Source organism: Archocentrus centrarchus, chromosome 10, assembly GCF_007364275.1.
Source record: "Archocentrus centrarchus isolate MPI-CPG fArcCen1 chromosome 10, fArcCen1, whole genome shotgun sequence".
In the NCBI taxonomy this organism is placed as follows: Eukaryota; Metazoa; Chordata; class Actinopteri; order Cichliformes; family Cichlidae; genus Archocentrus; species Archocentrus centrarchus.
Genome location: NC_044355.1, coordinates 32,048,098 through 32,060,522, shown reverse-complemented (window position 1 = coordinate 32,060,522; position 12,425 = coordinate 32,048,098). Strand labels below are relative to the sequence as shown.

Below are 12,425 nucleotides of genomic sequence, written 5' to 3'. Positions count from 1 at the left end.
ACTGCTGCCATGATTTGAAGGTTTTAGAGCATGACAGTTGATGTTAGCTCCATCTAAATCCCATGTTGCTTTTGGTTGTCCAACTGTCTCCTTCACATTCTCATGCCTCATGACTGCCTTGAGGGAATTTCTCCAAATTTGGAACAGCATGTAATCATTAGGTCGTGATGCAAAAAGGTCAAAGTTGCAAGGTCACTAGTCCAGTCTCATGGAAAAATGTGTATTAAATAGATTAGATTGCTCAGCAGTGACAACATTTGACTGCCCAGCTTATTTTTCTTTTGAGATAGAAATACACTGCTCAAAAAAATTAAATGAACACTCAAATAGCACATCCTACATCTGAATGAATGAAATATTCTCATTGAATACTTTGTTCTGTACAAAGTTGAATGTGCTGACAACAAAATCACACAAAAATCATCAATGGAAATAAAATTTATTAACCAATGGAGGCCTGGATTTGGAGTCACACACAAAATTAAAGTGGAAAAAACACACTACAGGCTGATCCAACTTTGATGTAATCCTTAAAACAAGTCAAAATGAGGCTCAGTATTGTGTGTGGCCTCCACATGCCAGTATGACCTCCCTACAACGCCTGGGCATGCTCCTGATGAGGTGGCAGTTGGTCTCCTGAGGGATCTCCTCCCAGAACAGGACTAAAGGATCCGCCAACTCCTGGACAGTCTGTGGTGCAACATGACGTTGGTGGATGGAGTGAGACATGATGTCCCAGATGTGCACAATCGGATTCAGGTCTGGGGAACGGGCGAGCCAGTCCATAGCTTCAATGCCTTCATCTTGCAGGAACTGCTGACACACTCCAGCCACATGAGGTCTAGCATTGTCCTGCATTAGGAGGAACCCAGGGCCTACCGCACCAGCATATGGTCTCACAAGGGGTCTGAGGATCTCATCTCGGTACCTAATGGCAGTCATGCTACCTCTGGCGAGCACATGGAGGGCTGTGCGGCCCTCCAAAGAAATGCCACCCCACACCATTACTGACCCACTGCCAAACCGGTCATGCTGAAGGATGTTGCAGGCAGCAGATCGCTCTCCACGGCGTCTCCAGACTCTGTCACGTCTGTCACATGTGCTCAGTGTGAACCTGCTTTCATTTGTGAAGAGCACAGGGCGCCAGTGGTGAATTTGCCAATCCTGGTGTTCTCTGGCAAATGCCAAGCGTCCTGCACGGTGTTGGGCTGTGAGCACAACCCCAATCTGCGGACGTTGGGCCCTCATACATGTACCATACTCATGGAGTCAGTTTCTAATCGTTTGTGCAGACACATGCACATTTGTGGCCTGCTGGAGGTCATTTTGCAGGGCTCTGGCAGTGCTCCTCCTGTTCCTCCTTGCACAAAGGTGGAGGTAGCGGTCCTGCTACTGGGTTGTTGCCCTCCTACAGCCTCCTCCACATCTCCTGGTGTACTGGCCTGTCTCCTGGTAGCGCCTCCAGCCTCTGGATACTAGACAGACACAGCAAACCTTCTTGCCACAGATCGCATTGATGTGCCATCCTGGATGAGCTGCACTACCTGAGCCATTTGTGTGGGTTGTAGAGTCCGTCTCATGCTACCACGAGTGTGAAAGCACCAACATTCAAAAGTGACCAAAACATCAGCCAGAAAGCATAGGTACTGAGAAGTGGTCTGTGGTCCCCACCTGCAGAACCACTCCTTTATTGAGTGTGTCTTGCTAATTACCAATAATTTCCACCTGTTGTCTATTCCATTTGCACAACAGCATGTGAAATTGATTAAATTAAATATTAAATATGCTCTATATGAATTAATGAAATGTATGTATATGTGAACTGATATAGTGCTGAGTTGATGGCTCAGCTGATACCTTATTTCACTTAAATCTTTAAACCTAATGCAACAGTCTATTCAGACTGAAATAAATACAGGAGTAACAATTTGTTTATATGGCTCTTTAAGGCTGGTGCAGCCTGAGTGCTCCTGGCAGATATTGTGTGTCACCTAAACATGAGTGGAGCAGTTTTACAGAGAACGTCCTGCACAGTGGAGATGGAAATGAATGACTGTTTGTAGAAATGTGATGATGTGACACTGGCAGGCGTCTGGGCAGAGAGCTGCTCAGGATCAAGCCGGCCAGGCTGAGTGGTTAGTCTGATGTGTGGACAAAGAGAGTTGTGGCAAAGTGTTGGGATGCAGCACTTTACAAAGGCTGTTTGTTGAACCTAGAATGTTTTATGTATATGGTTAGTCTTTCATCAGCACACTCAATATTCAATTTACACACTGTCTACTGATCTGGCACTGAGTGTTAAGCTGTTTATGCTGTCTCAACCACTTTATTCTGACAGCGGCGTGTGTGTTTGGAAATGTGTGTGTGAGGTTGTGTGCTACAGACCCTCCCCTGTGGTTGTGCAGTATTGTGTTCTGGTAATTATGATGGGTTCTGTGCCTCCCAGTCTCCCTCCCAGCAGGACACGCACATAAAAGGGTCCTTCTCAGGGTAGCCATGCATGTGTGTGTGTCTGTGGATTTTTTTTTTTTTTTACATCAGTGTGTGTGTTTTCTGTGTGCATTTGTGTGCATCTTTGTGATTCTAAGAACATCATTTTCGGTAGTGCATGCTGATTGTGCTTCATGCTGTGCGCATGTCCAACCCATCAAGGTTCACATTGGTACGCTCACTCACAATCTCTGCTTCTATGTCTTGCTCTCTCCTGCACTCCGACCTCTCCCTTTTTCTGTCTTTCCATTCCCTTATTTCTCCTCCCTGTATGATATTTCTGCTGTCCTCACATTGCTTCTCTGTACTTTCACTATGTGTATCAGCTATTGAATTTTACCAGGGGAGCCTCAGATTTCTTTTTCTTTACTTTTCTTTTCTTTTTTTTTTTTTTTTTTGTTTGCTATTGCAAATCAAAACAATGTCACTACACTTTTCGAGAAAGTTTGGGTTCCACAGAATCCACAAGCCATATGTTAATAATACAGATGGCTCTGGTTCAGGAGGTAAAGCGGGTCATTACTAATCGGAAGGTTGGTGGTTCAAGCTCTGGCTACTCCAGTCTGCATGCTAAAGTATCCTTCAGCAAGGTACTGAACCCCGGGTTGCTCCAGATGCATACACTGAAGTGTGATTGTGTATAAATGTTAGATACAGTGCCTTGCGAAAGTATTCGGCCCCCTTGAACTTTTCAACCTTTTGCCACATTTCAGGCTTCAAACATAAAGATATAAATTTTAATTTTTTGTGAAGAATCAACAACAAGTAGGACACAATCGTGAAGTGGAATGAAATTTATTGGATGTGTCAAACTTTTTTAACAAATAAAAAACTGAAAAGTGGGGCGTGCAATATTATTCGCCCCCCTTGCGTTAATACTTTGTAGCGCCACCTTTTGCTGCAGTTACAGCTGCAAGTTGCTTGGGGTATGTCTCTATCAGTTTTGCACATCGAGAGACTGAAATTCTTGCCCGTTCTTCCTTGCAAAACAGCTCGAGCTCAGTGAGGTTGGATGGAGAGCGTTTGTGAACAGCAGTCTTCAGCTCTTTCCACAGATTCTCAATTGGATTCAGGTCTGGATTTTGACTTGGCCGTTCCAACACCTGGATACGTTTATTTGTGATCCATTCCATTGTAGATTTGGATTTATGTTTTGGATCATTGTCTTGTTGGAAGATAAATCTCCGTCCCAGTCTCAGGTCTCTTGCAGACTCCAACAGGTTTTCTTCCAGAATGGTCCTGTATATGGCCCCATCCATCTTCCCATCAATTTTGACCATCTTCCCTGTCCCTGCTGACGAAAAGCAGGCCCAAACCATGATGCTGCCACCACCGTGTTTGACAGTGGGGATGGTGTGCATTGTGGCCAAACAGTTCGATTTTGGTTTCATCTGACCAGAGCACCTTCTTCCACATGTTTGGTGTGTCTCCCAGGTGGCTTGTGGCAAACTTTAAATGAGACTTTTTATGGATATCTTTGAGAAATGGCTTTCTTCTTGCCACTCTTCCATAAAGGCCAGATTTGTGCAGTGTACGACTGATTGTTGTCCTATGGACAGACTCTCCCACCTCAGCTGTAGATCTCTGCAGTTCATCCAGAGTGATCATGGGCCTCTTGGGTGCATCTCTGATCAGTCTTCTCCTTGTTTGAGATGAAAGTTTAGAGGGACGGCCGGGTCTTGGTAGATTTGCAGTGGTCTGATACTCCTTCCATTTCAATATGATTGCTTGCACAGTGCTCCGTTAGATGTTTAAAGCTTGGGAAATCTTTTTGTATCCAAATCCAGCTTTGAACTTCTTCACAACAGCATCTCGGACCTGCCTGGTGTGTTCCTTGGTCTTCATGATGTTCTCTGCGCTTTGAATAGAACCCTGAGACTATCACAGAGCAGGTGCATTTATACGGACACTTGATTACACACAGGTGGATTCTATTTACCATCATCACTCATTTGGGACAACATTGGATCATTCAGAGATCCTCACTGAGCTTCTGGAGTGAGTTTGCTGCACTGAAAGTAAAGGGGCCGAATAATATTGCACGCCCCACTTTTCAGTTTTTTATTTGTTAAAAAAGTTTGACACATCCAATAAATTTCATTCCACTTCACGATTGTGTCCTACTTGTTGTTGATTCTTCAGAAAAAATTAAAATTTTATATCTTTATGTTTGAAGCCTGAAATGTGGCAAAAGGTTGAGAAGTTCAAGGGGCCAAATACTTTCGCAAGGCACTGTAGAAAGCACTTAAATGTGGAAAAAAAAAAGCGGTTGTGTGAATGGTGAATGATACATGGTATAAAAAGTGCTTTGAGTGTTCAGATACAGTGAAAAAAAAAAGGGGGGGGGGGGTTAATCAGAACGAGTCAATTTGCCATAAATGAAAAGCTGGCTTTGAAGATCATCCATGCCTGCCAGCTGTGAATCTCCTGGCTGGAGAGCATTTATTGTAGACTGCTTCAAGCAGGAAAGAAAACAAAGAGGAGGTGGACTGTTGGAATGACAGAAAATGGGATGCTTTACTCATTGAAAGTTAGATGAGTGGAATTATCATTGTGTTCCTGGTCCATGACAACTGGCATGGTGCCTGGTTCACTGATGCAGACCAAACAACCACACAGAGAATTCTTCAAACAAAGCATCTCAGCCAGCTTTCAGTTTGACTCTGGTGTGGTTTGTTTAAGGGGTCAAAGCAAAGTGGAGAGAATTTTGTGATAGTATAATTTTAGAATGAATTCTGAAGCCAAACTACTATTAAATTATGCAGTCCATTTGTTAGGTACAGTAACAAAGCCTCAAACTTTGCAACAACATCTTAAACAAACATCCTTGTAGTTCATTTCTTTCAAATGTTTGTCTTTATTTAAACAAGTAAAGCAGACAGCTAGCAGTCACACTGGACTGCGACGGGACACCTTCCAAAGTCCTAACTCTAAGCCTCACCAGGATCCTGATGGATACGTTATAAAACATAAATAAATAAATCACCTAATGTCCAGTTGTGATGAAGGGGGAAAACTTACCAAAACCATTTTTTTTACACATCTATAAACAGGTTTCTGTTAATTTGAACATTTTAACATGGGGACTGCAGTTTGGCGCCGGCTTCATTTTTCATCCCCAGAGGGTGCCCCGAGGTTAAAACAGATTCTACATTAAACATATTAGGAAGATTAATGTTCTAGGATATTAGCGTTCTACCCCATCCACAGTGACAACATCAATGGATAGTTTACATACAAGCAATAAGTAATGCTACAAATAAGAAACATTGCTCTTCCACAAAGAATGAGCCTACAGTAGATACATATAAAGCAGCTCATTACAACCTCCAGTACCAATCACGTTTGGACACAGTTGACTGGTACTGTATTGCAATATTAAATGACTTTTAGTGGCTGTGTGACTAATTGTATGTAAAGTATCCATTGATGTTTTCATCCACAAACCCCGCCCCTAAAACACAAGGGCAAGGTTAACTCACTCACACAAAACACAAAGATGGAGAGAGAGAGAAAGAGAAAAAGGAATGAAAGAGAGCTAGAAAGTGGTGAACCAACAGACTGGACAAAGTGAGTTTTAGGTGGGAGACATGGAACACAATGTGAATTCTCATATTGCAGGGTAGTTTGAGATGAGCAGAGTCAGGTTTAACCAGAAACTGGATTTCAAAGGGACCAATATAGTGGATTGGGACCATAAAGGAACATGTTTAGTTGATAACCAGACTTTCTGACCTAGATGGTAGCTTTGTGCAGGGATCAGATGGCGGTTGGCCAGATGTTTGTTCTGCTCCTTGGTTCTAAGAAGAGCTGCTTGAGTGGACCTCCGTAACCATCGACACCACTGTAAGTGATACTGTACAGCAGGAACAAATATCTCACCTTCCACAGCTGGAAAAAGTGGAGGCTGGTAAAATAAGGAGAGACCAGTGGCAGTGGAGGTCATGGAGTTATGTGCTTACTTGCTCCAGCACAGTTGGAAGCTCCAGGTGGACTTGTAGTATTTATGACACTTATCGGGGATATAGCTAATTCTTTGCCCAACATGTGGTCTATAAAACTTTGTTCTGCTCTGGAATCCACCAGCACCTGGAGAGAGTGTGTGAGGGAGTTTAGAGAGTTTAGCTGGGACCATTAGCCTGGTTAGGAAAGATACATGATTTATTTTGCCCGCCAGTGTTCTTACTATTACTGTCTTCTGGCTGGAGTGGGCATGAATCAACAAAGTGTCCTTTCTTTCTACAATATAAGCACTCACCTGTGGCCAAGCTTTTCCATCTCTTGGCAAGAGAGAGACAAGCTTGGCCGAGCTGCATACATTGCTGTCCCCAGACTCACTTCCTCTTCTGCAGCGCCTCCGATACAGGACACCACTTGGCAGGATGAACCATGGGAGTTAAAGTTTCTCATTCTCCTGTGTTCCCCCATGTTGCCATCAATGCTAATGCACATGGAAATTAAAGGATCTAATAAGGCTGGGAGATCTTTTGCAGCAAGTTCATTTTTCAATTCATCACACAAGCCATGTAGAAAAGCTCCACGGAGGGCTTTCTCCTCCCACCCAGCTTCATTATCCAAAAATCAACAGAAACTCTTCTGACCTTGCAGGAGATTGAAGAGTTTATGAGTGGCTGCATCAGGGTTGGAAAACTTTCATCTTCAGTGCCATGCAGTCATGCCACCAAAACTAAGCTTACTCAAAATTAGTCAAAGCTTCCTTTATGGAAAAAAAAAAAGGTTAGAGAAGGAGGGCGGCATGATGGTAGATTGTTAGCACTTTCATCTGACAGTAAGAAGGTCTTGGGTTTGAATCCAGCCTGGGGACTTTCTGTGTGGAATTTACAAGTTCTCCCTGTGTCTGCATGGGAACTCTGATCACTTCCCACATTCCAGGCCAAAGTCTGACAGTCAGGCTTTTTCTGTAATTCAGTACTGATCCATGAACATTACAGAAAGCCCAGTTTACAAACTAAGTTTGGCTCACTTTAACCCACTGAGATTAAATTTGTTTAATGGCACAGGCTAAATAATCTTTTTTTTCTTATTATTATTATTGTTATTATTTTTTTAACAGTTTTTAATCATTTGCTCCAAATAGGAAAAAAAAAATTTAGCCTCAGCCCAGATGGGCTGCCAGCGCCCTGGTGGATGTTAAGAATATAAAGAAGTTAAAGTGTCAAAAAAATATTATGAAAAGAGCAACTGTCAGGCCTGCTCACACAAGTGCTTTAAACCAGTGAAATTTCACGGCTAATTCAGTTCATTCCAGTGGAAATGAGGCAGCTGACATCTCTTGTAGAGACAAAGTAAATTTGTGCCATTTACTAATGGCGAGCCATCTTGACAGTGCTGACCTTTGAGGGTGCAAAAAGCCAGTAACCGTGTCCAGAGGAAGCTGCTGTTGCTTATTAACTGTGGTGCACCAACTTTTTGTTCTACATCAGAAAAATTGTTCTCCACAAAAGAGTAAACATGCAACAGTAATACAAACAGTAATGTTAATGTTCAGCTCACTAACTGCAACAGTTCATCAGCTGGCTATGCAAGTCACTATAGTATACTGCTCAAAAGATTAAAGGGACACTTTAAAAACACATATGTGTGGGAAAGAAATCATGCTGGATATCTATACTGATACAGATCAGGTAATGTGTTGGGAATGAGAAGGAGCCACATTGTTTGATGGAAATGAAAATGATCAACTTACAGGGGGCTTACACAGGGCCCACAAGAGGATGTCAGAGGATGCACCCTCCTCATGAAGTCTGTTTCTGATAGTTTGGGCAGTGCCCATTCTTTTCCTCAATGCACAAAGAATAGATGCGATAAGGACCTTCCACAGTCCAGCTCAGCTCTCCTAGAATAACTGCCTATCTCCTGAGACTGTGCTGGGGTAAACGGCAAACCTTTCAATGCCATGTTTTGATGTGCTGTCCTGTAGGAGTGGAACTGTGCGACATTTGTAGGTCCAGATATAGCCTCATGAAAGTGACACTGAAACTAGTCAAAGATAAAACTAGTGAAAAAAGGTAATAAAAGATGAGAGAAAACTGTGTAAGACCATCCCTGTTTTATGGGTTGTCTCATTGTTGCTCCTTCAGTGCACCGGTTGTTAATTTCATTAACACCAAAGCAGCTGAAACTGATTAACAACCCCCTCTGCTGCTTAACTGACCAGATCATTTTAACTGACCTGATGCTATAATCTGATTTAAAAGTGTTCCTTTATTTTTTTATTTTTTTATATAGTGTAGCATATACAGTACAGTGTATAATACTGTATATGCTGTAGATCTGTTTTCTGAGTGGCATAATGATGCAATGTATCAGAGCTTACACGTTCTTTCCATTTTTGTAATATTATTTTCCGTTTACTCACTGAACCTTTAAATATCCTCCATGTCTCCAGTGAACCATTTAGCAGTAGGGTTACGGTTAGGTTGCCACGATTCACCTGGGGTGGCTGTGGCTCAGGAGCTAGAGTAGGCCATCTACTAATTGAAGGTTGGTGGTTTGATCCCGGGCAGCTCCAGTCTGCATGCCAAAGTATCCTTAGGAAAGATGTTGATGCCCAATTTTCTCCCGATGCATCCATCTTTAGTGTTTGATAGAAAACACGTAGACATAGAAAGTGCTTGGATGAGGCATGTTGTATATGGTGCTCAGGTCGAGTAGAAAAACACTATATAAGAACCAGTCTGTTTACATGCTCAAAATGTGCAGTTTCAGAAACTAGATGTTACCTTTCAGATCAAGTGCTTTACTTGCATTTTGGCCCCACAGTTCTTCTGTTATAAGATTTTCCTTTGGGTGGCAAATTAGGAGAAAATTGCAGATAAAGTTATAGATGTTAACAGACCTTCCTTCTTGTCTTTTGTCCTTCCAGGTGTGTTCCCATCCTCAGCACCCAACTTTAACTTTGCTGCCTCCACCACTGACTGCGTTGAAGCTTATCGTGTGTGCTCCGCTGAGCCTCGGTGCGAGGCACTGTATCGGGGCTTAGACCTGTGCGCAACAGATACAGCGATGTCCCCACTGGCAGATCAGGTGGCATCTGAGTGCCTGGAGAGACAGGAAGCCCTGCTAGCGAATTACCCCCCTCTACAGAACTGCAAATGCCAGCGTGGTTTCCGCAAGGAGGAGCTGTGCCTGCGCATATACTGGAGGCTTCGCCTGATGCCAGGTCAGTGTGGTTGGATTGTGTTGGGGTGTATTAAGCTAATGCACAACTCAGGCCTTTGGATAGTGGACGGTTTAAAGCTAGGGGGTGCGGTCACTTCATTTTAAAAGTGTGCTGACTAAGGGCAACAACTGATGTGACGTCACTTTTACATCATCCGTGTGTGCTGGGTCGCTGCCATCGCAGCTGGGTTAAAGACATGAGTGGACAATCATGTCGTTTTTATAATACCAACATGGTTAATATCAGTGCAGAAGCTCATGGATTATACAGAAGGAGATGTACGAACAGTTGAGACTTTATGGAAAAAACTTATAGAGGATAATTAAAACCTGAATATTAAGATTTGTGTAACCGCAGGACTCTTCTGAGGTGAAAAAAAAAAGACTTAGCAAGATTTTTACTTACAGTTTTGACCTCTCCTCCTATATCAGCGCTGATGTGGAGGTATTGTCTGATTGGTGACACCTCATTCAGGGGAATACTGCAGTGGCTACCTGCACCATAATGGCGAGCATAAATGGGTGTGACTGTGTAATAACGATACCGGCGGCACCTGAAGTGATCAATGTATCAGGAGTACTCGCAGCTTAATGGAGCTGTAGCTGAAAGCTGTGTGGTGCAGACCATCCTAGTTTGTTTGTGCTTAGGTTTTGATGACTTAAATTCCAGTGCTTTATTAGTCTGTTACTTAGCATTAATTAGCAGATTTTTGTGTTTCTGTGCATTTCACTTGTACCGTTTATGGATGCAGCTTGCTAACCAAGCTTGCTGGCATTAGTGTTCCACCTTCATTTCCCAATGATAACTCCTGGCTCCAAAAAGCTAAGAGTGCAGCAGCGAAATGCGACTGTTGCAACTTAAAAATGCAGAATGCACAGCCAGCTGGTGATTGGTTTATTGATTAACTCTAGAGGCAGGCAGTGTGTGTAGAACTCTCAAAATAAACTAAAGCATACGTGTTCATGGCAGTGAAGTAACGTGCCGTATATGGCACAGTGGTAGGACTCATTTATTGTTAGTCTGGGTGTTTTTATGGTAACTTTATCCTTTAAATCTCTGGAGGATATTTAAAGTTTATGTTGCATTGCTTTGAATGACTCATTTGACACTAACAGTACATATCAGGTGTAGCTGAGGAGTGCCAGTCTGAAAGCAAATATGATTTAATAGCTGCTGTAAAATGGAATGTGTCTCACTGCCTAATACATTTTGCATGTGATGTTTGAATCTACACTGTAGGTATTAATTATAACTGTCAGATAAATGTAGCACAGTAAAAATGACACCATTTTCAATGTGTCTGATGTGTGATGGAGTACAAGTACCCCAACATTTGTTCACTAACCACTAACGAATAAGAGCAGCTGTTATGTCCTTGTTCACTACTGATCACAGAAACGAATTAACACAAGTGTATTGACACACTGCCAATTTAGTCTTTATACACATGCAGGCAGGCAACAATCTACATCTATACACATTCTTACGTTATAAGAAGACTTTCTAACAACTTTCCATTCATTCATTCCTAATTTTAGCCCTTTTTTCTGAAGTGTCCTTTTTTAACAAACAAACGTGTCATAATCCCAAACCAGCCTTGTGTACCACTCAAGTCTGGCCAAAGACACTTCAGTCTGAACACACGAACAGAATCACAGAAACATATCAGAGTGCTGGTGGGATTTGTGCATCAGTAACTGAGCTAACACAAGCCAGTGGACTCCACCTCCCCTGTGGCCTATTAGTCAGTGGAGCATTAGTGTAATTACACACTCTTCAGTTCCCTATGCTGCTAGGCTGCTCTAGCGTGTCATTACCATAAATATATAGCCTGGAACAGGATTTACATACATAAATACTTTACATGCCATTACATTCTTGATTGAGTTTGCACTTTGGAATGTGCTTAAATAATTTGCAGGGACAAGCGCCTTGTCCACTAGTCAATCAGCGCTCTGCTAATGGGTTTCACAATTTGACAAAAGCAGCTTTTAATAACATGGACTCATGATGACTTTGGATTTGGTCTCCTGTCAGTCTTATCTTGTCCTTTGTTTTGCCCATATTGATGAGATTTAAATGGCAAAAGGATGTGTTATTGACTGATAGCTGTCGTTTTTCATAATGTTACTTACCCAAAGCCCAAATATAGTGTTCACTGTAGGTATGAAAGGTTCAGTATACAGTATGATTAGCAGTTTAATATGAAAACATCAAAAAGACCAATAGAACAGTAATGTGAGGAAGGGGAATTACCATCATTGAAGCTGTGCTTCTGGAGTTGTCAAAATAAAGGTTGCATACACTGCACACTTTGGGCAACACACATTTTGCAGAGTGAGATGAGAAGAAAAGGTATGTGTCAACCCAAAAATGGATATCTGGAGACTGCAATACCAATCTGTTCTCACTCCCAACTCTTTGCACACTGATTCTTGGTCACAATCTGTCATGTTCACATTTTAAACTCTTTAATGTCAAATTTTTCACTTGTAGGTTAGTCCCATAGAGTTCAATAAAAAATCCTCAATCTCTAAAATAGAGGCATTGGTGCTCTGTTGGTGTTGCCACTATTACCAGATGAGTAAATGTTGTATCCAAAGAACAGTTTGTTACAAATGGGTAAAGGTTAACTTTTACCATGTGCTTAATATCATGAAAGGGTGCATTTTAACCAAAATCACTGAGTTTTCCCCCTCTAAAAATAATCACATTCACTTTCAGTATATAATGAACAGGAAATGAGAACGTG

At 42.2% G+C, this 12,425-nt stretch overlaps 1 protein-coding gene across 2 annotated transcripts in view; it reads left to right on the top strand.

Moving 5' to 3' along the window:
• Positions 1 to 12,425, top strand: part of LOC115786999 (GDNF family receptor alpha-4-like) — a 100,338-nt gene that overhangs the window by 35,082 nt on the left and 52,831 nt on the right. For both annotated transcript variants that reach the window (XM_030739545.1, XM_030739543.1), the window contains exon 2: positions 9,377 to 9,673. In XM_030739545.1, the coding sequence (XP_030595405.1) occupies positions 9,377 to 9,673 (297 nt within the window). The remainder of the gene's footprint in view (positions 1 to 9,376; positions 9,674 to 12,425) is intronic.